Below are 26,904 nucleotides of genomic sequence, written 5' to 3' on the forward strand. Positions count from 1 at the left end.
TCACAGTTCATCTCAGCGACCCCGAAAACTATGGATTAAACCGAAATATTGGTCGTTTACGGTTAATTTTTACATTTCTCCGTAACTTTAGGGGCTAGGGGTCTCTTTCCTCTAAAGTATTTTTTCTACACAGTAAGTCCAATTTTCGTTGAAACCTATGATGGAACATACACACATACTTCCAAAATCTCTGTCATTTTGGATATATTTATTTTCACCTTTTATCATCCCTGTGGGAAAGGAGGCTGAACTTGGACTTCAAAAAAATCCGGACCATCACTTTTCATCTCAGCGACCCCAAAAGCATGGATTCGACAGTATTTTCACTTATATCTACATCTCACCCCTTCGTAGGGGTGCTACGGTTGTCATACCTCCACCCAATTTGTCTCCTGATAGTAAGTCATAAGTTGGGAGCGGATTTTTATGTGCTAAAAATGTGGAAAATATTTTTTATGTGCTGAAAAACTTTAAAAAATTAAAATTAATTTCTTTTAAATATCACATAACTACTCGCGCTCAAGAAGCAAATAAGTATAATGTTTTGTATTAGAATATGATGCTACCAAACGCGCTCCTTAAGGCAAATTTGTGTCTGTGTATGGAAACGTGCAGTATGGTACATTAATTTTTGATATGCCAGAGTAAATATTATAAATGGTTATTCTTTTTAAAGTTAATATTTTCTTTAAATAAGGCAAAAGCAACCTATCATCTCTGAAAAAAATGGTACCAGTTCGTACTCAGCCATCACACGCTGGAATATTAGTGGCTAGAAGTAGTCTCAGAATTGCAGTGAACAACAAAGGTCATCTCCAAATTGTCCATCACAAATGCATGCGGATTATCTCTAAAGAACGCCTTATACTGCGAAAATGATCCCTCCACATCACAGGAAGTCAGACGTGCATAGTTAAAGAGAGGAATGTCACCAGCACTAACGCCTTCACTTTCACCAACGTGAGCACCCTTTAATACATTAGAAATTTGGCACATTATTTGAAATCCTACGCTTTTCCTGAACAAATTTTGATATTTAACCTTTAACTGTCCCTGTACCTGCGAAGCCGGGAGTGAATCTAATTTATTTTCCGCAGCGCGCACTTCCTTCACTGCTTCGGACAACAGGTTGGTGGATTTTTCAAGTATGTCTATAGTTTTATACAAGAAGCTTAGATTGGCAGATATAAACGCCAAATCATTTTTCAAAGAGCTGTCTTTCAGTATCTCTTGAAGAATCTCAATTGACGAAGCGTCGTTTTTATCTTGTGCATTCAAAACGGATGCAAAATTTTCGAAATTGTCTGCGTAGTATACCACAGCGCTAAGCCAGGCACCCCACCGCGTAACAATAGGCAGAGGAGGAAGCGCAAGATCCGGGTTTTTCTCTTTAAACAGATCGATTCTTGAGGGTGCTTTTACGAAGACATTTTGTTGCCATTTGACACTAATTTATCCACTTGAGGATACTGAGCCCGCAGAGTTTCACATAACCTGCATAGAGCATGAACAACGCAAGTTACGTGTATCATTTTCGAAAAGCTCACAGAAAGGCCTTTGGCTGCCTTTTTCATGTAAGCTGCACCGTCAGTAAGCAAAAGCAATTTTATACCTTTTGGCCAAAGTAAGTGCATAGCTTCTTTGAATAATCTAGCTACAGTGACATGGTTTGCAGCAAGCATTTCTTTACATACTAGCAAATAAGAATGTTCACAAGCAGTTTTGTCATTCTTCAACACACCGACTACAACATTTCCTACTTTTCTGCCACTTGAATCAGTGGTTTCGTCAATGCTCACCCACAGTTTTTCGCTATCACATACTGCCCGAATTCTCTGTAAAGTTTCTTCATAACCTTTTGGGAGATAGTTTTTCCTTAATGTGGATTCGTCTGGAGGCTCAAAATTAGTGTACTTTGTTAGGAAATTTCTGAGTCCCAGATTATTTATTTTGCCAAGAGGAATGTCGGCGCAAACAAATGCTCTGCACACATCTAAACAATACTGGGAATATTTAGATGGGCCTGCATTTGAAGTAGCTGATTCAGCTGTTAGTAATTGTCGCGAACGCACGCGCGAAGCAGCCGCAGTATGCTTATTTCCAGACAAATTCTGGGTTACTTGAGAACTTGAGACCCCGAAAAGTATGGATTCAACACTATTTTCGATTATTTTTATATATCACTCCCCCTCTCCCCCACCCCATAGGAGACTGAACATGGAATTTAAAGAGTCTGGAGGGTCACTATTCATCTCAGCGACACCAAAAAGTAGAGATTTGACACTATTTTCGATAAGTTTGATATATCACTCCCCCCTTTCTCCGTCAACCTATAGGAGACTGAACTTGGAATTTTTAAAAAATTCGGAGTGTCACTATACGTCTTTGTGACACTGATTCGACACTATTTTCGATTATTTTCATATATCACTCCTCCTCGACCCCCACTCCAAAGGGGACTAACTTGGACTTTAAAATTGTTCGGAGTGTCACTATTAATCTTAGCGACCCGGAAAAGTATGGATTCGACACTATTTTCGATAATTTTGTTATATCTCTCCCCCCTCGCCCCTACCCCGAAGGTGGCTGAACTTGGACTTTAAAAATTTCCAGAGTGTCACTATTCATCTCAGCGACCACGAAAAGTATGGGTTCGACATATTTTCGAATGTTTTATATGTCACCCCCCCCCCTCGCCCCTCGCCCCAATGGGGATGAACATGGACTTAAACAAAAAAATTCAGGAGTGTCACTAATCATCTCAGCGACCACAAAAGGTGTGGATTTGACACTATTTTCGAATATTTTATAATTCATCCCCTCGCCTCCCGCCCCTATTGGTACATGGGGTGTCTTAACTCAACGCGGTTTGTCAAAAGAAATTCGGAGTGTCACTATTCATCTCAGCGACCCCGATGAGGATAGTTTCGACACTACTCTCTATTATTTTGATATATCACTACACCATCGAATCCCCCCCCCCACAAGGGTGTTGAACTTGGACTTTAAAAATTTCGGAGTGCCACTGTTCATCTCATTCATCCCTAAAAGTATGGATTCGACACTATTTTCTATTATTTTTATATACCATTCCCCATTCGCCCCCCAGCCCAAAGGGGGCTGAATGTGGACTTAGCAAAATCCGGAGTTTCACTATTCATCTCAGCGACCCCGAAAAGTACGGATTCGATACTATTTTCGATTAATTTTATAAATAAGCCCCCTGGCCCCCCACCCCTAAGGGTATTAGAGATGGCTTATCCCCACAGCGCTCGTCTCCAGGTAATAAGTCATCAGTGTACCAAGTTTCGTTAATTTTGCTCCAGTGGTTTTGGAGGAGATGTGTCATTTGCATACATACATACATACATACATACATACATACAAATATACATTCATTTTTATATACATATGAAACATAAAGTCCACAATTACTTTAATCGGGAAATTTGATCTTATTTTGTAGACCAACGTATTTCAGTTTCCAATCAACTTCACTCAAATATTGTGTAACGTTTGTCACTAGTCTCAATATTTCCGCTTATATCACAACCAACAAAAGAAACCCGCTATAAAATCGGTAGTATAACACAACAATCCACATTTCGGTAGTTACTAGCAAATGACTCATTACTAGTTACTAGTAGTCTAGTATCGCAGTAAAAAACGTATATTGCTACCTTATAATCGATTTCAAACCGAACGAAAACGCTTCACAGTCGGTAGTCTACCGATAGTTTAAAACATTCTATATTCCCATCACTAACTCATTGCTCTCTAGTAACAATCAGATTGAGATATTCCCGGAATAGTGCAATTAGGGGTGTACAGGGATCTACAATACCTCATTGTAAATATCTTCTCAGGTTACTGGTCGTATGAAAGGGGATGCTTTGTTTATTTATGACCAAAATTCATGATCGTTGGTCGGGTAAGGGGGTGGTAATCTTAAAGGGGATGAAAATACATAGATTTTATCATTCCGTACCGGATAAAGTGGTCGGGAATGGGGTATTCATCCGATGAATTTCCGCAGTGTATGGTGATAAGCTGTGGCAATAAAAGAAGGAGGCTGAATTAAAGTCATGATAAAATACCCAAAATAGTAAGCCACACCGCATCCATATGAAAGAAATCGATTTGTGCACGTTATATAGGAACTGTAGTGATACCATATATCACAGACTTGCTCAGTGTGAAATCATCCAAAAGGTGTGGAGATAATTTAGGGGGCTATTACAAACCGTTATGAATGAGTCAGACATCTACATTGCATCTGACTGGCTAATCCGTCCGATCTTCAGTTTGAAGCCATCTGAACTGAACAGTGCAGTAGTGCTGATACTAGAGTGTTATGTACACAGCGTGGTACACACTGAAAGTCCTGGTAGTGAAGAAGATATTTTCTTCTCGGCTATGAGTGTCTGGATAAGGAAAGCTCTTACTTGTCCGAAGCAGAGGATGTGCCTCACTAGCTGGCCTGTGTTAACCAAGTGCAAGCGCGGTTCCACAAAGTGAGCGCTCCAGTGTGGACGTGAAAGGAACAGTGAATCTATTGAATGTCCTTAATTTATTTGAAATTAGTGTGGAATTTTAAAAACAAGATGTTTTGACTTTTTCTGGTTGTATAAGTTATTGTTCAATTACTAATTTATTGTTTGTCAGTTTAAAAGTATAAATATTCTTATAAGTTAAAAAATGCAAAAAAATAGTGTCATATTATATTTAGGTCACGAACTTCAGGCAACAGGAAGTTGCAAAGATGGTTTTTGATCGTGTTTTTCTCTCTATATTTTCTGTGTTCAGTTTGTTGAACGACTCGAAATTTTTATCTATGTATTAACTATTGTTTGTAAATAAATCAGTTTAAAAAAACCCACAGAAACACGCAATAGTGTGTGTATATCCCTGCACATAAAGTTGGCGTCAGGGATGGGTAAAGAATTTGGAAGGAACTTGAACATTTGCAAGACCAAACTGATGAAAATAGGAAAGGGAGACGACACAATTAATGTATCAATAGATGGAATAGTATTAGAGCAGATTCAATCATTCCGGAATTTGGGAAGCTTGATAACTCCCAGCGGAAGTTTGGTGTGGAGTATAGTGGCTTATGGTTGTGAAACGCGGACAGTCAGACAGAAAGAACAAACACATTTACAACGTTTTGAAATGTGGTTGTGCAGAAGAATGGGAAAACTGAAATGGACTGATAGAGTGAGAAATGAGAAGGTGCTGAGTAGGGTAGGGGAGGACAGGAACTTCATCATGATGATACAGAAGAGGAAAACATCTTGGATTGGTCACATATCGCGTAGAAATTGTCTAGTACAGAGAATCATGGAGGAAAAAGTTGAAGGAAAAAGAGGGAGAGGAAGAATAAAGTTTGGAATGCTGAAAGACGTGAAGAGAGGAAGAAGTTACAAGCAAATTAAGGAAAATGGTCAGGGCAGAGAGAAATGGAGGACATCCAGTTGATACCTGTCTAAGGACAGATTTACTGAAAGAAGAAGGAATGGCACTAAGCCGTCAAAATGGGCCAAATCCACACCAAGTGCTGGCCCCAATAAACTGGGAAAAGTCTAGGAAGAAGAAGGATGTCCCATAATTTGCCACTATGTATACTTCACTGCATAGATCTAAACATCTTTTGATTCTCTTCCAATCAAAATCTGAAACGTTCACAAATAAATTCACATACCACCACAGATATCACAGCCAATACAGGTTATCAGGCAAAATTCACACACACACACACACACACACACACACACACACACACACACACACACACACACACACACACACACACACAGAGAGAGAGAGAGAGAGAGAGAGAGAGTGTTCCAAGTCAATTGCATCAAACAAGAGCTGCAACTGACATTTGTTTCTTCATTTCCAGGCTGATTCTGATGCTGAGTTCAAGGAAAAGGTCGGCCCCGTGGCGAAAGCGTGTCAAGCTGATGCTGGAGCAACTGACGGTAAGACGGTAATACATGATCCGCTCAACTGGAGCTATATTTCATGAATGAGCAGGTTTTACTCACGATCTTGAAACTATGACGTGAAGCGACCGTTACGAAGAACGCAGAGTACGAACAACACATTCTGCCCCAGAGTTGGAACATACTAGTAAATTTATATAGCAGTTTCCACGTCTGTAACATGTTACGTTTTTGAGATATACTCATTTTTAAAATTCACACCCTTTGTCACTCATGTTCACCACCCCTTAAGTAGATTTTCCAAAAAACAAATATATACGTGTTTCTTTATTTTTAAAGTCTTCAAATACCAATTTTCATGACTGTAACATCTTCAGTTTTTGAGATATAAGTATCCACATAAGAGGTATTCTACCCATTTTCACCTTTTTTCACCCCCTTAACAGCATTTTCCGAAAAAAGGCAATACTTGCTTGTTATTTTTAAAGGATATTGCAAATACCAATTTTCAAATCTTTAGACTGTTCAGTTTTCGAGATATAGATACACTCATTTTAAGTATTCACCCTCCCCCACCATTTTCACTCCCTAGTGAAAGAATATAAAATAATCTTCCCGTAGTGAGCACCTACAATGTAATATGAATGTATCCCCAAAACTTCATTGCTTTATGTCCAGTAGTTTTGGCTCGGCGACGATGAATCAGTCAGTCAGTCAGTCAGTCAGTCAGTCAGTCAGTCAGTCAGTCAGTCAGTCAGTCAGTCAGTCAGTCAGTCAGTCAGTCAGTCAGTCAGTCAGTCAGTAAGAACAATATATTATATATATACACACACATATAGATTAAGTATGAAATGTATTCTCCATTTATTCCTAAAAATGACAAAACTTTTCTTATTCTTCGTTATCCGGTCCATTATATTAGTAGTTTGCCTTTTCCTACCACTACGAGCGCTAATGTGTCAATGAGTCAATGAAGAGTTTTACTTAAGCCCTTATAACTACATTCGGTGTGGACATTTTTCAAAAATCAAAACGGCCTGAGGGCATTGAACCAAGGAACACATTACAGAAAGAATAATGTAAATAGGTTAATTTGGCTAGGATCTGAATCAAAAAGTAAAGGAGTAAAGAAACAGGGAATTATAGACAGTTTTTTTCGAAACTGCATTTGGGCCGGAAGGGATTTCTAAATTTGCTTTCTGGTTGATTAAGCTATCCAAGTATTACAATTTAAAACCTTTCCGGGCCCTTTATATCCCTTCACCTTTCGGCACAATTGAGGAAATCGCTTATTTTTACGTCTTGCTTAGTATGGGGACCATACCTTGTCTGATAAAGAAATGTTTTCAGCATTAAAATGGCCGCCACCTTGGTTCCTATCAATTAATCAATCAATCAATCAATCAATCAATCAATCAATCAATCAATCAATCAATCAATCAATCAATCAATCAATCAATCAATCAATCAATCAATCAATCAATCAATCAATCAATCAATCAATCAATCAATCAATCAATCAATCAATCAATCAATCTTGATTTGCATTTACGACTGTCGCCCGTGTTGTAGATCGTTGATTGTTTTCCCAGACTCATCTCAAATTATTTCAAAGAAGTTGGAAGTTTATCGAACATTTGCCTTATTACTGTTCCTTTAAATGAATATTTGCCGCAGTTTGTCCTCTTAAAGTCCAAGTTGAACTTCATATCCTGTGGCGGACAAAAATTCTTTCCCATCGCTATTTAGAACGCCTGGGAGGTATGCATATGCTGTTAATGGCGTGGAAGTACAAGTTGCCGGCACAACTCCTAGTGTAAGGGCACTAAACTTCATTCCACGTATTGCTGTTATGGGCCTACAACGAGCGAAAACACCCCCTCTTAGATGCCGATAATTCCTCGTGATTAAGGAATATTATAATATACTTTATATTGTATTATGAAAGAAAGAAAAAGGATGGGGCGTTTTATTATAAAGATAACTACTGAAGCTTTTTTATTTCATAAATACATTCCCAGGGACAGTAGCGGTGATTAGGGGGGCGAGGGGGCGGGGTACTCGCTCCGCTACTTTCTGGAGAAAATATTACATTGCTATTCCATTTTAGCCGGTTTAAACTGGGAATTATACGAATTATTAAAAAGTCAATTTCTACAAGTCCTGCTGTTTTGTCAACAAATTCTTTGCTTTATTTTCTTTAATTATGAATAAAATTATTTGCGGAAATACGCACAAAATACCGTTCATCCCGGCTAACCGATTTCTGTAGCACCACATCAAGTAGTGAACATTTTGCATGTGCTGTGAAGAAGGGTAGCAGGGGTATATTTTTGCCAAGGTCATGGACACTGATGTACGATCCACCCGCTTGCAGCGCGCGTTCGTCATCTGGCAGTCTCTTTACTGTCTGTTAGTTTTTTTAGTTCTGTAGTCAAATACTAAATGATTTTAATTGTATAATCAGGTCGTACTTCTATTCAGTTGGAATAATGTATAATATTGTTCCTTTGGTGAAAGTTTTATTGGCCGGGCTGAGTGGCTCAGACGGTTAAGGCGCTGGTCTTCTAACCCCAATTTGGCAGGTTCGATCCTGGCTTAGTCCGGTGGTATTTGAAGGTGCTCAAATACGACAGCCCCGTGTCGGTAGATTTACTGGCACGTTAAAGATCTCCTGCGGGACTAAATTCCGGCACCTCGGCGTCTCCGAAGTCCTTAAAAAGTAGTTATTGGGACGTAAAACAAATAACATTATTATTATTATTATTAAAGTTTTATTGTAAGGTATTGAATCAAAATCTTAAAAAAAATCAATTATTACCGCACTGAAATTGTCTCTCTGTCGAAATTCACTCACAGAGCATAAAACGCTTACCATTTTGTAGTTTTCTTATTTAGTTTTGATGTTTATAAACCCCCGAGTGCTGTTTGCTGTCTGTATATCTTTTTGCCCCGGCACTTTTAATTCCCAATCGCCCAGAGAGGAAGCAAAATGGCGGGAACAGCCAACGCTTTGTTGCCATCCTCCATTTTCCTTCTGTGCCGCTCTGGTACAAGTAAAGCGTAAACCATTACTCTGTGAATCCCGGAAGGAAGACCTCTATTTATGTGCTGCGTATCTCTTTTTTAAACTCTTTATGTCAGTGTGGACTTGTCTTGTGTTGAGTGAGTGTTACGTGACTAATTAACGTACGTGCGGGATTTCTTTCTTTTTCATTTCTTCTTTTTCTACAGCTTTTTTCACATCCGTGGGGTCACGGGTGCAAACTGTATCGCACATGAGAATTTGGTCCTGTTTCACGACCGCATGCTCTTCCTATCGCCAATCCTAAGGAGAGATGTAATCACTATTGCGTGTTATTTTGGTGACTGGTAGCGTGGTGTCTTGTCTGAATGTGAAGAGGGAAGTGTTGGGACATACACAAACAACCAGTCCCCGAGACAGAATGATTAATCAGAACGATTAAAATGCCCGACCCGGCCTGGAATTGAACGAATTGAACCCGGGACCGTGTGAACCGAAGGGCAGTACGCTGACCATTCAGTCGGACTACGTGTGTGATTTCTTTCTTTAACATTAATACAGTGATTTATTTACTCTATGGATGAGGCTGAGGAAGAAACGAAGTAAATAGTAAACTATGCTTAATTTTCAATGTATTTTCTTCTCCCTTTTATGTTGAACTTGAAAACTGAGTTTCACAAATTTATTTTCCGCTGTTTTATCGTTATCCTGAGAACATCGAAATGAGCTTCCCCCCCGCCCCCCCCCCCACAATCTCTTAGAGTAGTTCATGAATATTATCTTCAGTTTAGTTTCTTCTGCCTTTTAAAATTACGCCTAAGTACTGAGTTTCACACATTTACATGCCACCGTTTTCCCGTGATGCTGTTGAACAGAGCCGCTCGATATGGCACCCCTGCTTCCATAGGAGCAATGCTGTAGCTACAGTGTACCAGTGTCAAACCTTGCCTGTCGTAAGCGCAGTGCCCGTGCTAGACATATCTGAGCATGCGGACGCAAGTCGCTTCCCCTCAGTCGGCTCGTACTTCCCCACGATGCTGACTCAGGGCTCCGTTACCTGCTGCATACGCAGTGGTATACGGATTGACACAGTAATTTGTTAGTTGCTTGAAGAGATGCTACTTATATCATAGCCTATTTTCTTTTGTTTTGGTTTATAAAAAGTGATGCTTTAGTTCTTTTCTTTGTCTCCTCAACCCGAAGATTGGTAGGCAGTATGATCTTCTCCCAATGACTTCCGTTCTTGAGACAGGTACTTAATTAGCTGTTAGGGGCACTTTTTTATATCACATTGAAATTCTGCTCTTGGTCGACTTCTTTTTTCCACTTTTCCCTCGATCAGTGAGATGCACCAGGATGAATGACTCAATAGTAGACCAATCCAACTGTTCCGTCGATTTTCAATAGTTAGTAACAATGAGCGTTTCACTTCCACTCTGTTCAAAGCTTCATCATCTGTTACCTTACGTGTCCATGGTATCCGTGGGATTCGACGCCAACACCACGTCTCAAAAGCTCTTATTCTTGCCTTATCCCTCTTCAGCACAGTCCAGGTTTCTGCGTCGTAGGTTGTAACGTTCCAAAGAAAGCTTTTAGTAAAATTATTTCCTCACTGAATGTGAGGTAGCCTTTGATGTTAGTAGACTTCTCTTCTTACTGAAGACTTCTTTGGCGTGAGCAGTATGAGAGCGGACATCTTTTTTACATCTTCCATCCGGCGAGATGAGATTTACCAACATGTTTCACTTGGGTAAGTCTTTCTCCATCCAAGCAAACATTTGCAGTCTGATGTCCGTCACGTGTGCGCAACATTATCTTAGTTTTTGATCCGTTTATCTTCATAATGCTGATTCTTCTTAAGAGGTCATTCAGAAGCGATATGGTAGCGGCATAGTGTTCGGTATTGGGCTTCATGATTTTTCATGGGAAAGCTGACCATGAGAAACTCCTAAAAATATAAATATCTTATTCTGTACTTCACTGCTTATGGCAACCTTTCAAGTAGTTATTTATTTTCCTAGTCATTAAAAAGCAAGTAGTACGGCATATTTTATGCAAACGCCGTTTTGAACACATTTATTTAAGTATGTCCTTATATGAAAGAATATATGCATGTATTGCACGGAGCACCGTAGTTAAGAACGTGTAATGTACTCCCCTCCAGGCTTGCACTGTTCCTCATGCACCTGTCTGCACTAGATTAATGTCAACACGCTTCATACTCGGTTCATATTGAGCACAGCAATGACCGAAGTTTGCTTCTCAAAGGCGAGGCAAGCTATGTTCGTTCGTTCGACCTTGCCCCTTCATAATCGGTCCGTCACGTCCTATCTCAGTCACAGGTAGAATTGTTCCCCTCCCTACGCCCTTGTTTCTACTAGTGGTGCAAGAATGTGGTAACACATCAAAAATTGCGAAAATTAGCACCGATATTAATCAGTCTTGCCCTAATTACTTCCCATGTACGCCATCCGACGCCTAATTTACTATGGTAAAACCTTCAATTGTTATGTTAATACATTTTAATTATTATTTATTAAAATACTAACTACGACTATACCCTGTAAATATGTATTGTAAATTCGCATGACTTTAAATGCGTATTGTGAATACATTTAACCTCAAAATCTGAGTAGTCGACAACGTTAGAAATCTCTGTAATATTCGTATAATCCACTATCATTCTGATACCTATGGGGGTTTCTGGAAACTTACTGTAATGTTTTATTATCCAGATACTCGTGGAGGCTTTAGAATGTTATAGATTTCTCCATGTGCTTTTTAAACTGAATATCAATCATTCGAGTTTTATCTGCTCCACTCGACTGGCCAGTCGACAGTTGTTCGGGCGTGTCTCATTGTAAAATAATTTCCAGAAGTCAATATTTCTGGACTGTTTGTCGAAAGGAATAAATATCGATCTGACAGGCCGAGAGGCCAGAGTGTGGGTTACATTGAGTGTCATACTGAGTTCAGGATTTGATTGATATGTGTACTTGTCAGAATAGACTTGAGTTAGAGCAGGGCCTCTCAAACGCCAAAAATCTCAAGCGTGCAAACCGAGGTGCAGAGGCTCTGTGTACTGTGCGTTGGTCCAACCCTCTTCAACTCGGCTTGATTCGGATGGGGTAGTGCGCTGAGAGCGGCGAAGCGTTTGGTGATAGACGGCTTGTTTATCAGTTAAATAGATAAGCGCAAGACAACGACATAATAATATAGCATAGACTTCCGAAAGTCCGTTTCGATCGAACTGGGAACTTTCGTATTTGATTTTTGTCAGTAGTGACGGTAAAGCCAAATGCTTAATCTGAGGGACTATAATTACATGATCATCAAAGTGATCTATTTTTCAATACAAGGACTTTGATCGAATTCTACCAGATTATGTCGAAGGAAGATTTTTCAAAGCTGCACCGAGAAGCAGCTAAGATTATTTCTATGTTTGGTTCCATATGCTTATGTGAAAGTTTTTTCTGTTTTGACTTTTACGAAAACTGGATTACGTGCGAGTATTTCTGATCGTAATTTAAAAAAGAACGCTCTCAGAATTGCTGTCAGCCGATCCCTTGTTTTGGTTTTCCGTGGTTTCCCATTTTCACACTAGACAAATGCCGGGGATGTACCTTAATTAAGGCCACGGCCGCTTCCTTCCATTTCCTAGGCCTTTCCTGTCCCATCGTCGCCATAAAACATATCTGTGTCGGTGCGACGTAAAGCAAATAGCAAAAAAATAAAAATAAAAATCCCTTGTTCCAGATTTTACTGGCATCATTGCAAAGAAACAGTAGAAGAAGAGCTAGAGAAGATAAGTTGTTTGCTGAAACCAAATTGAGGGAAGCGAATTTTAACACCCATACAACCGAGTGTTTCCGCTCACCGCTCGTAGACATCTCGCAGTAAGGGGAGAAACAGCGGGTAAGGTGAGAAAGGTGGAGACAGGCCGAACGGTTGATACGGATGTAGGGAAAGAGGATTGGGGTTTTCAACTCGTCCGTATACCACAAACTACCCGTTATAACTGCAAGTTGTAGCCACATACATTATTTTGTTGTGTTTATCATTTGAGGATGATAGTTATAGCACTTGAAATTATCATGAATGAAGCAGACGTTTCTATAATCGAGATTTTATTTCAGAAATACCAGTTATTTACTGAACGACCGGTTTTAAATTTCTAAGAGATCTTAGCATATATCCAGTTCTCATTCCTACTGAATTTTCTTCACTTACTGTTAATGAACGTCTGATTGCAGCTCTAACAACATTGTCTGTGTTTCTTCTTCCAGAGGACGTGAATACATACATCGCCTGGGAAGAACTGAAAACACAGGGTGCTAAGGTAAGTTGAACAATCTGTCACTTTTAAACGATAGTATTTTCTTAAAGTTCAAACTATTTCATTGTTCCACTGTATTTCTATCAACCTGCTAACGGCAGTGGAAATGACAAGTGATGCTGTTGAGTAGGGAAAACCATTGCTTCAAGAAATAGCTTCAAATAGAGACGATCGTGCCGGTCTTCGCTAATGATTTTAAAACTGCTTCAGTTATCGTCTGTGAAGAATGGCCACATAGTCTCAATAAATAACACTGGTGGATCAAGCCACGAGAAAAGCGGTACTTCTAATTACATCTACCATCTACACCAGAGGTGCTCACGCGGGCGCCCAGCACTGTAAGTGGGCGGGTACGCAGGTGATGAGCGTGAAGGCTGGGTGAAGTTCTCCCAATCACTCTCCATCACTGCAGCGATACACGAGTTTGAAGTGGAGGCGGAAAATAATGAAAGAAAGAGGACAGAACGCCACGAAATTTTCGGTTTATCTTGTAAAAAATAAGTTATTTATGTCCATTTCAGTTTACGTATTTTGATCGTATACAATAAAGAGGTAGGCCTACAATCTCAAATCTTTTGTAATGTACGTACTGAATTACAATTTTCACTATTAAATTTTAACTGATGGTTTAGAAAACGTTCTAATATAATACGGAGTTAAGGTGGATAAAGTGTGACTTGTGGTTGCTTGGGTTTAAGTTACCTGATAAACTCACCAACAATCCAATCATGCTTTCCAGGAATAACATCAGTTAGTTCTTATTTGAAGGCACACTGTACATCTATGTGGTAGACACATTTACATTGTTGTTGTACTTTAATCTTGGATATCTATGCGCCCACTCGCGATGAAACTCCCTCCTCATTTAGAGGCTAGCTATTATCATCGGACGCCTGATCTCGAAACCTTTCCGCTGCCGTACTTGAAGAACCGAGAACAAACACTTAGTAGTGACAGTTGAGGAATGTATTCTTCTTCTTCTGTTAGATTTTGGTCACTATGGACCACGGAGTAACAAAAAAAAACCGGTATCCTAGATCATCTTTTTCCTCCCCTGACTTTGATCTTCTGTCAACATAGCTTCATTAGTTGGCTTATCTGCTTCCTTCGTTCATCTGAAAAAATATTTTAGAAAGATTTCCTTTCTCCTTCTTCTCGGAAGTTTCTGAGGTCTGAAACTATTTGTCGAAAGTGGTTCCTGTTTTGGATGTCTTCATGACTAATGCCCATTCTCTCCATATCAGCATGTATCTCCATAAACCACGTGGGAACAATTTTTCCCCCTTCGATATATGTATCGAGTTTTCGGGTCAGACTTTCTTGATTCTTACGTAGCAGATGTCCATAAAATTGTATTCGTCTCTTCTTCATCAACTCTATAATTCCCTCAGGCTCTTTGTTAGGTCTTAGTTGTCCACCAACATATATACGTCCCAGAATCTTTCTAAAGATCTTCCTTTCTTTCTTCTCCAGTTGTTCCAGCAATCATCTGCTTGTTAAATCCAAGGTATCCGCAGCATATAGTCCTTCTGGTTTGATCACAGTTTTATAGTGCCTTAGTCCTTTTATTAATTCATGATTTCTTGTTATACACATCTTTCGTCAACTGGTACACTAATTCCATCTTCCTGATTCTTGCCTTGATTGCCCCCTGTTCTAAGCCATTAGAATGGATCATATCACCAAGGTATTTGAAGCTCTTGACTTTTTCTACCTACCCTCCTGTTATGTTCACTGAGCCTACACCAAAAATGAGTACCAGGTTAATTCCTGGGGGCAAAGGCGGCCGGTAGCCGAGCTAACCACTCTACCCCACTAAGTGCCGAGGTTACGTACGGTGGAAGCCTTTACCTTCCAACCTTCCAGGGGCCTTCATGGCTTCTACGGGGATGACTTTGCTTTACTATATATAATAAATTTCAGTTTGACTTTTATATATTTGTAAAACCAAATAAGGCAATGTTTAAATTGTATTCATGAACTTTATTTCAAATCATCTTCAGTGTTAGTAGCATATATGTTACGATCTACAGTACTGTAACAACCCAAAATACCTGGTTGTCACCCTGGACAGTCCTTGACGTATAATAATCACCTCTGTAATGTGTCAGCCAAAATCAAGACCAGGAATAACATCCTTCAAAAGCTGGAGGGTACGTCCTGGGGCGCTAATGCTCAAATCCTGAGATCCACTGCTCTTGTACTTTCTTATTCCGTCGCTGAATATTGCTGTTCTATCTGGCTTAACAGTGCTCACAATGGACTAGTGGACACCCAGCTGAACCAAGCAATGCGTATCATTACACACACTGGCTTCCTACCCTAAGCCATACACCACCTCCATCCCTAAGAAGATCACAGTCACTGATAAACTTATAAAAGAAAAAACAATCCTCACCTCCCTATTCATACTGACACAGCTTCTCCAGCTAAACGACTGAAATTGGCGCACTGCAATGAATCTACAGGACACTTACTTTAATGTATTGGACGCCTGGAAGGAATAAGGGCAACAGCGATCCTCGTTGCCACATCATCACATCATTAAAAAAACCCTGTATGTGCCCAGATGGATTTTTTCTTCCCAGACGACAGTGGAGGACGCTAAACCGAATTAGGACCCGACCAAGGTAGATGTGGAGCAACTCTCTTCAAATGGGGATGGAAGATATCACCGCAATGTGACTGCGGAGTAGAGGAGCAGACAGTGGATCACATTGCATTTGAGTGTATTTTGCATGCTTACAGAGGTTCTATAGAGGACTTACACCGTGTCTCAAGCGAGGTCCTTTTTTGGCTCTCAACTTTTGATATGGAACTTTAGTTATGAACTTGAGATGGTTGTTGTACATATTGTACATAATATTGTATTCATCATACGCTAAATAATATAGTAGCATGTATGTTAATAACTACTGGTATGTGAATAATTCATACTATATGCATACCTTAAATTTCAATTTTTCATTTTCCATGAGATATAATTCTTAATAAAATGTGTTACAAAGTAAAATGATGAAATTATAACTGCTGCTTTAAATTGTTGGTTAATGTGAAGTGACATTAAATTCTCCGTCTTATGTAAATTATACACAAGCTGTATTTAAGAAATAAATTGGAAAATCATTCTTAGGAGAGGTACATTTTCAGAACGTGTCTGTATATGGGCCATATTTCAAAACTGCGGTATTTCACATTTCATAAATTAAGCATTGCTCAGTTCATTGTTCTTTTGATTTTGTTACAGTGCCTTGCAAAATGCGTTTACGAGAAGATGGGATTAATTAAGGAGGGCAAGTTCGTCTCAGACGAAGACATCCTCAAAATATATCACCAGGTGTACGCTGGGAATGAAGAGAAACTGGCGAAGGCGGATAATGTGGTCGCCAAATGTGTCCCCCTAGGTGAGTACAATTAAATATTTAAGCACCGTCGAACTTCGATATCAAAACAAGTGAAAATTTCTCAATGAGCAATGCATTTTACGAACTGATTTAAGGCAGTTAATAAGCGCACAGTTAAGCATTCGGAATCAAACTGTGAAGGAATGTGACAAATGCTTACGACATAAAAGGCTTGCGAATTACAAATTGACGAACACACGTTCAAGGCTAGTTCATCCTGGCTGCATCTATTATACCGGGTGGTTAACGAGCTCCTTATTTTTTCTGAGGTAGGTAACCCAACTTACGCGTTTATCATAGTGACCCGATAAACATTACTACCTGCTTATTTACGACCTTATTACAAGTTTCCTCTTTATGTAATTCTCAGAGATATGGTAGGAATCATTAGCGGCAGTGTTATTTCTATTACTTAAACTATAATGAATGTGTTAAGTGATCACAGCTGCGAATTACACTGTCTCACGTTTGGACAGGAAGTGTCTGTAGGATGCTGTTACATCAGCCAAGCTGTCAGGAAGCAGTTTCGATTCACAGGCTGGTACAGTTTTTCTTAAATTAACAACGTTTACATCGAATGTAATATGGCTGTATATTATCCTCTTACGAAGAGTGAACTTTCATTTGGTCCTGAAAAGGACCGATTTTATCCGATGTTTCGCAGCCAGGTTGGACTACGACACGATAGTCTGTAGGTAGGAAGTAGGTAACCTGCATATTCAGCGTAACAAGTGTTCGAAATTGTATTATTATTAATATTCATATCGGAAGCATTAACAACGATTGAAGTCAATATTTTAATAATAATGAATACTATGTACATGATAAAATATAACATTCAATTTACAGTTCGTTTACACTTTTGCCGCCCAGAAGTTAGCAACACCGATTGCATTTGGTGTAGCATTAATCAGGTCCTCCCGAGTACACGGTGCCGGACACCGGCTCCACTGGAGCACGTGAGAGGATGTCTACACCTCGCCACACTCGCATAGCGGCGACTCCGTACTGAAACCCCACTTCACCAAATCATTCCTGCATTGGGTAACATTTGTCCGAAATGTTGATCACCTTGGAGGGCCGATGACCTTCGATGTATGGCTCCTTTAAGTAAGAAGCATAATCAAGATCACCTTGGATTAAGCAGGTTTCAGAATAACATTTGAAAAGACATTCCTATCCATTTATTTAGATATGAAGCATGGAGATGGTTCCGGACAAGGTGAGGTTGAGCCACGTCCTGTTGAAACCACATTCGTAATCGCTCGCGCTGTGGCACGTTCTCCAGAAACTGTGGGAGTTCATTTCGAAGAAAGTAAAGGTTGCGTACTCCCGTTAGATGTCCGTTGATGAAATAGGGTCCGATGAGATAGCCACCCAAGATTCCACACCAGACGTTTACTCCTTACCGCACTTGAAATGGGTCCTGTCTTACCCGATGGGGATTATCCGCGCTCTAGCAGCGTTTAATGTGCTAGTTCACGAAGCCATTGTTGGGAAATCGTGATTCGTCTGAAAACAGAACCCTTGACAAAAAGTTGGCATTATTGGTCACACTGCGTAATGCCCATTGACAAAATGTTACTCTAGTATCGAAATCACGTCCGTGGAGTTGCTGGTGTAACTGCAGATGGTATAGCTGAAATTTATTGTTATGCAGTATACGCATGATTGATGACGGGCTGATGCTGGTCTGTTATGCAAGTGTCCTTGTGCTAATATGAGGGTTATTATGGACAGCGTCCAAAACAGCCTCTTCATTTGGACCAGACGTTATATGAGCATCTTTAAATGAAGGTAGTCGGGCTTCGTGGCTAAATGGTTAGCGTGCTGGCCTTTGGTCACAGGGCTCCCATGTTCGGGAATTTTAACCATAATTGGTCAATTTCGCTGGTACGGGTGTATGTGACGTCTTCATCATCATTTCATTTTTATCATGACGCGCAGATCGTCTGCGGGAATCAAATTAAAAGACCTGCATTTGACGAGCCGAACTTATCTTCGGACACTCCCGGCACTAAAAGCTATACGCCATTTCATTTCATTTAAACGGAAGGTACCAATCTTCGTTCAAAGTTTCGGAAAGTATTGGTAGTAGGCCGTCTTCCGTCAGGGAAACGCTCGTGATAGAGACGTTACGACTGGATTGCATTCTGCATTGTTTCCGCATAAATGAGCAAGATATCAGTGTACTCGTCACTGGAATATATCGTGAGTGAATAAACACTTGATATGATGTGAACTGATAAGTGTGCATAAGCATTGTGTGTCCGTTTAAAATGGGATACGATCTGTCATTGAAGAACAAAAAAGAAAAACCCGCATAATGTTAGAATAGAACCTCTATACCTATTTCCGGTATTCAGAGACCTTGTGTCACTGACCCTTAAGCGAATCAGTCACAAATACATCATACAAGACGCTCGCTAAAGGATTACTACTGAAGTATGGCCTTTCCAAATCGAAAGTTAATATCCGTGTCAATGTCTTAAATGAACACATTATTGAACATTTTACCATTACGGAGTACGTGGTACACATACTAATACGACCGTACTTTCTTCATAAATTAGCAAAAATTCAACGTACTCTTCATAGGAATACATCGTAAGGAAATGTATAAGTTCTGTGATGTGACCTGGTAGGTATGGATTATTATTTGCGTGCGTTGGACTCGGGGGGTGTGTGGATTCGAATCCCATACTGGCCATCCTGAAAATGGTTTTCCTCGCTTTCCCATTTTCAACACCAGGCAAATGCCGAGACTGTACCTTAATAAAATATCAAGGTCGATTTCCCTCCCAATCCTTCCCCCACTAATCTTTAGGGGAGACGCCAAATCAGGACGCACCCTTTAAAACCAACAGCAACAATATATTAATTATTATTATATCCCAGTAAAACGAAACAACTCTGTCTTTCAAAAAATTACCTCATGCCGAATTAAAGCCACCACGCTGCCGATACTCGCAGAGCTTGTGCTGCAGCTCTTAACCGATTCAGCCACGAAGTATACATGCGTCACGCCTGCTAGCAATTTAGTACTTAAGTTTCGCCGTTCTACCTCGAAAGTCGATATCCGTGTCAAAATCTTCAGTGATGGTTTACAGTATTAACTTCTTTACATTCCAGAGCAGGTGATATAACTTATTAACTCGATCATATTACGGGTACCTGTGTTTGTTCAAGGCGTAAGAAATCATATGTTTGCAGAATGGTCCTTAGAATTCGCGCGGAATTGTGCATAGTAATTTTCCCTTTTCTAGTTCCATGGATCAATTTACTGTGATGACACACAGGTAGGGGAGAAATTCCAAATTATTTGGTGTTCATAAAAGTTAATTATAAGGATCTTTAGGTTATACGCGTTGTTTGGGTTGCCTATCTCTGCAAAATAAGGGGCTGGTGAACCACAAGGTATAGTAAGCCGTAAAATAACATCATCTGTAACAGTGCGCAAGTTCGAGGGAAGTTCCAACACGAACAGATAATACAGGCATTTAAAATAAATTACGACAGCCAGATTAACAATGCTGACGAATGTGCTTTTAATCAAAAAATACCTATGGGAAGAACCTCGACGGTTAATGGTACCTCTAACATACTGTAAGCGGAGTAGTTCTATGGAAAGGTGAGGCCACGCATGCCTATAATGTATTAATCAGGAAAGATAATGCCGAAATTATTCGTAATCTCATACGAACTGAATGGCATATGTAACGAAGTTCAGTAAAACTTGTTCAAGCCAGATAGTTTAATTGTAAAAGGGAGTTCGTCAGGAAAGTCGACAAAGTAGTTGTTCACTACGGTTCTAAAAGAAGCCATCCTACGGTTTTCAAGTGAAATAAATCTGCTTCCTTTGGACTCGCACGGAATCCACAATAACACTGTAAATATAAAAGACATTCTCGAAGAATATAATCATGAATCCGACACACCTACAACAAAAATAGTACCTGCCAACACAAGTATGAAATTCATTCCCTGGGTCGCTTCTTCTTCGAAATGTATGAGTACAGCACTGCCTTGATTTCGACGGGTGACAGTCACTTGCTACCTCGCAGGAGCGGGATACTATTATGAAAATACAGTCGCAAGCATGCAGTTTCCTTCTCCTCACTTCGAGCGCGCTCATTAACAGGGATGGCTGATAGCTGGATTAACTGCAAGAAATCCACTCCATTTTTATAATAGTACATGTTATTGAGAGGCCTGAGCAATAAATAACGTGGCGCAGCAGATGTGGCTGGTGCACAGAGAAGTGATGTTTTACGCCCTATTTTAGAGATTCAAGATTTACCCTAGTTGAAGAATTTTTGTTCCTCTGCAAACCCAACTCACAACTTACAAACACTCGTAACTTCCCTCCTCATTTGCTGTCATGTGTCTGCACCCCTGTAGCCAAAAGTTATGAGAGCACATATTTCGACGTACTAAACACGACTTGTGAAAAAAAAAAAAAAAAAAATCAGATCCAAGAGAAGTTTTGCTTGTCGGATGGCTTTCACTTGAGCCGTGTCCGGCTCCATGACTAAATAGGTAGCGTGCTGGCCTTCAGTCCAGTGGGCACCGGGTTCGATTCCCGGCCGCGTCGGGGATTTTAACCTTAATTGGTTAATGCCAATGTCTCGGGGGCTGGGTGTGTGACGTATTCACCATTAGAAATCATCCTAGGTAGGGCCCTCATCTCCACAGACATGCAGGAGGCCTTCTACGTGGAAAAGACCCGCACCAGGCCTCTCCGGAGGCCATACGCCATTACATTACTTGAACCGTAATGGTTCGTATACGTTAGGCGAATTATTTAGAAGAGTTATAGAGAGGTACGTTCATGAGAAAGGGGTGAATTACGGAGCAGTTATAGCAGTAAATGGAGTTGGAAATTAAATAGGGATGTCATAAATTTGTTAGTGTTAAATTTTAGAAATAGGTACTGTAAAGAATAGTATGGAATAAAGTATTTTCATAGATCCCGGAATCAATTATGGATTGATCTACACTCCCATGAAAAATTCAGTGTAACAGAAAAATGGAGACTGCGATGGGATCAATGTCCACCCATCAACGCCTTTCTAATTGAAAGCCCGAAAAGGAAGTGCCAGGTTTCGATCTTCCTCGACATCAGTGGTCAAAACTCAACCATATCAGAACAAGCCATGGGAGGTGCCGATATATGATGAAAAAGTGGGGATATTGTGAAAGAGCTGCGTGTGAGTGTGATGCTGAGAAGCAGACATTGCTTCATGTTGTTGAGAGCTGTCCACTGTCAGCATTTAGGGACGGTTTACAAGCTCTGCATGAATTGACACCAAGTGCAGTGAACTGGTTGTCGAAGCTGAATATTCTGGTTTAATGATTATTTCTCTATTTTAACTTATATGTTCATTGTACATTTTCCGCATATTTTGCTTGTAAATGCCATACAATAATAATAATAATAATAATAATAATAATAATAATAATAATAATAGATATAGACCGTGTATTACCAGACATTCTAATATGCAACCTGTGACAATAAATTTCGGTGAATGAAGTCATAACGGTCGATCCGGCAACACTGGCCATACACAACGCTGCTCCGGCGTAGAAGCAGGGTTTGACCACGTGCTCCCAACGTTGTTCAGTTGAGCATCGTGTGTGTACCGTGTAAGACCTGTTTGACGCAGTGCGTGTTTAGTGAGCTGGTTCTGAATTGCGAACAGGAACATGAACGACCAAAAGATCAATGCACAGATTTGTTTTAAGTTTGGCAAGACACCGAAAGAAACTCATGTAATGCTGGTACGTGTTTATGAAGATCAAGCACTGTCCTTGAAGTGTGTGTGCGAGTGGTTCGCCCGTTTTCGAGGAGGCCGGGAAATCGTTTCTGACAACCCCTGTAGCGGAAGACCGGCGACCGCCGTCAGTGACGAACACATTGAGAAAGCGAGGACATTAATCACGAACGATCGGCGATTAACTGTGCGCTTGATAGCGGATGAACTGCAGATTAACCGTGAATGCGTGCGACAAATAGTTACCCAGAAGTTAGGAAAGAGGAAAGGGTGTTCTCGTCTTGTGCTACATCACTTGACTGACGATCAGAAGCAGGCACGTTTAGAGGCTTCACAGGATTATGTCGAAACGGTGGATGCGATACAAAATTTTTTGAACTGTATTGTCACTGAGGATGACACCTAGTGTCTCAGGTACGACCCTGAAACGAAACGACAAAGCATGGAATGGTGTTCTCCGGGATCTCCTCGTCGGAAAAATGTCAGAGCCGAAATGTCACGCATCAAAATGATGCTCATCAACTTTTTCGATGGTCAAGGCCTTATCCACAAAGAATTTCTACCTGAGGGAACGACGTTGAATGCTGCACGGTAAATTAAAATTTTGACCCGTTTCATGAAACGTCTACGCAGGGCACGACCCCAGTACGCACAACAAGGTTCATGGCTTTTTGACCATGACAACCCTCGCCCACACACAGCCATTATCGTCAAACAATTCATGGAAAAAAGGGGGTGGTGCAACTTGAACATCCCCCATACTCGCTAGATCTCATTCCTCCAGACTTCTTCCTATTCCCACGACTTAAACTCGCTTTGAAAGGAAAGAGATTTGACGATATTCGTGACATCCAACGAAACTTGACGAGGATTTAGAACACCTTCCCAAAAGAAGCCTTCTTGCATAGTTTCCAGGATATGTACCGTCAATCTCAGCAGTGCATAGTTATGGGAGGGGACTATTTCGAAGGACAGAAAAGTCACTGTCGTGCATTGTTTATCTATGCTGATAGTACAGGACTATTCACCGAACTTTATTGTCACAGGTTGTTCGTTGAATCATGGATGAGAAGCGATATTATGGATGCGGATATTTTCTTATGGAACTGGATTGTTTATTGATACAGGATAGGAATGGTAGGAGGGGGAATATTCATACTAATGAAACAAGCATTTGTAAGCTACGAGAAATTTAACGATGAGTCATAGGGCACAGAATGCAACGTTATTTTAGTGCGTGATCGCAATTTACCAATGTTAACTGGGAAGGTAATGCCAATGACTGAAAACAAGACCAACAATGGTGAGCAGATTAAAATGGAAGGACATTTGAATTAGAAAGTGACGGAATCAACTAGATGGTGCTGATAAAATCGGTGAGGTCAATACAGGAACTGAAGTGAAAGATGATGTAGGTGATCACGAACTGCACAGCCAACTTGCTCGCTCAAAACTTTTTAGAGCATTGTAATGATAAATAAGCACTCGCATCTCTTTACTTTCTTCTTATTACAAGGAGAAGTATTCATTAATAGAAAATGTAAACAAATTTTCCCAATTCCATTGTCCCCATTCTAATATTTATGTATAGCAGTGTGAGTGCCTTTCTAAGTAAAATTCCGTGTATTTCGTACCCGCCAGTCACATTTACAGCATACGAAATAATAGACAAACTATCTTTGTCCTGAAGCGTGAAATAACGTTTACTAAGAAGAAATGCACTATTTTATCTGGCACATTTAAGTGCACACAGTAATTCAAAATACTCATGAATAAACTTGTTCTATTCTGATTGTTGCCTGCTATAACTATTACTCTACATACATAGTTAACCCTTTACCCTTCCAGCCTTTGAAATACGGCGCCGGCAAAAATCCCAGGGTCGCTATACGGGTGATCCCCAGAGATATCTTCGATTAAAAATAACTATACTTAAAGTACTATGCGGGAAGATAAGGGAGAAGGAAAAAGAAATGATATGAATGAGAACCTTTGTTGCAAACAAATTTATTAAAAAAGAAAGAAACTTTGGCAAAGTAAAATACTGAAAATAAATTAAAAATGAACAACACTTCACTATAAAAATTTGTCACTCACCCACTAAGTGAACTGAAACCCTAAATAATTGATTAATATTACAAAATCGACCTGATCCACTTAATATTTATTCCAATTAAGCACCAATGCTTTATGTGTTGAATTAAACAAGTCGGCCTAATTTGAAGTTAATCCAATTCCACACATAAAATTGTTAACATAAAAACAACAATCTCCTTTCGTAAACTCCAAATCCAGATAAATGCATATTGAGTGGTTGAAATATTTTTCATCACTTAATAAATTCATTTTGACAACTTTGTTACAACAAAATACTGCCGACGTCAATTTAATAAATTCTTTCATTTAATTAGTTACCACCTATCGGGTTTCGTTACCGGTAATATATAAAAAATTCCAAATATAGTTGACGTGTGGTATCTACATCCACCTCATTTGAGTGACATTCCAATCCAAAATATAATTACATTCCTTCTGTACATAAATCATTATCTCTCTCTCTCGTGGCTTCATACCTCCAATCTACAAACAACTGACATGAAACGAACCCGGGCTACGAGTACATCGGACACGGCTATTACGGAATATCATCTGATTTTGACTACGAAATATTAATTCCACATATACATGATCAGCTATTTTATATTTCTCACAAAATAAACACAAATTGGTTGCGAAATGTCCTACGACTAACACAAAATTCCCCCAAAAGCTTGTATCTACACTAAGTCTACAGCAGTAGGACAGAACCCCTGATTCAAACGTGACAAATACATGAAATTAAATCCACAAAACAAAAGTCATTACAACCACAAATCAAAATTTGCGTTGCCAAAAATATGCAATAAACAAATTCACATAAACAACGGAATAAATCCATCAATAATAACTATCAGGAAATCTGAAGTCCATTGACCTGGTCGAGAGTCGATGTAACGACCGTCAAGATGCGACATTACAGTAACCTGAAAATCCCTACCTTTAATTGGAGTATCACAAATGACGTTAAATCTTTAAACACCTATGCGCTGTTAGCTAAGCGATCAATTTGAATTAAATAATAAATGACATCATGACTATCCTTTGATGATCCTATTACAACGGGGTTTATTTTCTTTTAACACGAAACGCAGAGGAGTGGAGAAATCCTATCTTGGAACTTGAACACATTTATTTCCTTCGCGCCTTCAGCGGTATGTCTGTCAACACACCAATATCTCCGTGTCCTCGCCAATTCATACAATTCCTCTCAAATCGTACTCCACATAATTTAGCCTTCACTCGGCATTGTTCCTTTGCATTCTGCTCTTCAAAATACACAATGTTTAGCCTATAAATGCCATAGCCACTGGTTCAAATCTCCACAGGATTCATCGAGAACACGAGTATACATATCGTTAGCCAGACAAAATGAAGTCACGTTTCGATGAATAAAACACTAAATATTCACTGTAATTTCCGTAGATGGTCACTGGTTCGTATCCGCAGCAAAATATCAATGAACTTCCTCGAAGATTAAGATTATTCATGCAACATGCTACAATACCGTTAACATACCCCTAAACAACTAAATTGTACTAAATGCCATCTATGCTTATCACAATATTCACACACACGAGTATTATTTCAGAAGATCAATACCGCACGCTTATATCACTTAAGAATATCGTATCACAACACACGATAATATTCGCTCCTCCAAGGCATTAGTACTACAAATTAACTACATAACCATAGCTGACCCCTGCTACGTTTAAAGTAAAAAATGAAATTTAATCGTCACATTCGAGAAGTTATTATTTACAAGTTTACACTAACTGATCGTGCATATGTGAATAATATATAATCACATATACACATCTTAGTCCGGTTTCGTTCCACGTTCATTCACACACCATCTCGGCCATCAGGTCAGCCCACCTATGTTGTGCTCACACCATCAGGACGATAACATTACCGTCTGTGAAAATTCTTCTCTTGAGGTCCATGTTCCTGACATAGTTTATATACGGCGCATTCGGTTCACACGTCTCCGCACTCATTTAACACACTGAGCATACAAAGAAATACAAGTTAATTATAGTACAAAATATACACAAAAATATAATACAATCTTCACACTCGTGTACAATTTCAGGAACAGTTTAATTAGTATTTTGTTTCAGCACGTAACCGCGACTCAATGGCGAACTACACTCCATTATGCCCCGTAACTTCACTTATAACTATGATTACTGCTATTTGACAGACAAGTCTATCGGCACTTTAATACTTCAAATCTATGATAATTCGAATATAATTAATTCCCTTATGGGAGTCATCTCGGCGGATTAAGTTCTACATTTAGGCAGTCATTATT

The 26,904-nt window shown here is 39.7% G+C and overlaps 1 protein-coding gene across 1 annotated transcript in view; it reads left to right on the plus strand.

The window, feature by feature from the left end:
- The window catches only part of LOC136874685 (general odorant-binding protein 19d), a 38,710-nt gene that overhangs the window by 5,638 nt on the left and 6,168 nt on the right, over positions 1 to 26,904 (plus strand). The window contains exons 2-4 of the mRNA XM_067148324.2: positions 5,903 to 5,981; positions 13,257 to 13,309; positions 16,554 to 16,710. Coding sequence (XP_067004425.2) covers positions 5,903 to 5,981; positions 13,257 to 13,309; positions 16,554 to 16,710 — 289 coding nt within the window. The remainder of the gene's footprint in view (positions 1 to 5,902; positions 5,982 to 13,256; positions 13,310 to 16,553; positions 16,711 to 26,904) is intronic.

Source organism: Anabrus simplex, chromosome 5 (assembly GCF_040414725.1).
Source record: "Anabrus simplex isolate iqAnaSimp1 chromosome 5, ASM4041472v1, whole genome shotgun sequence".
Taxonomy (NCBI): Eukaryota; Metazoa; Arthropoda; class Insecta; order Orthoptera; family Tettigoniidae; genus Anabrus; species Anabrus simplex.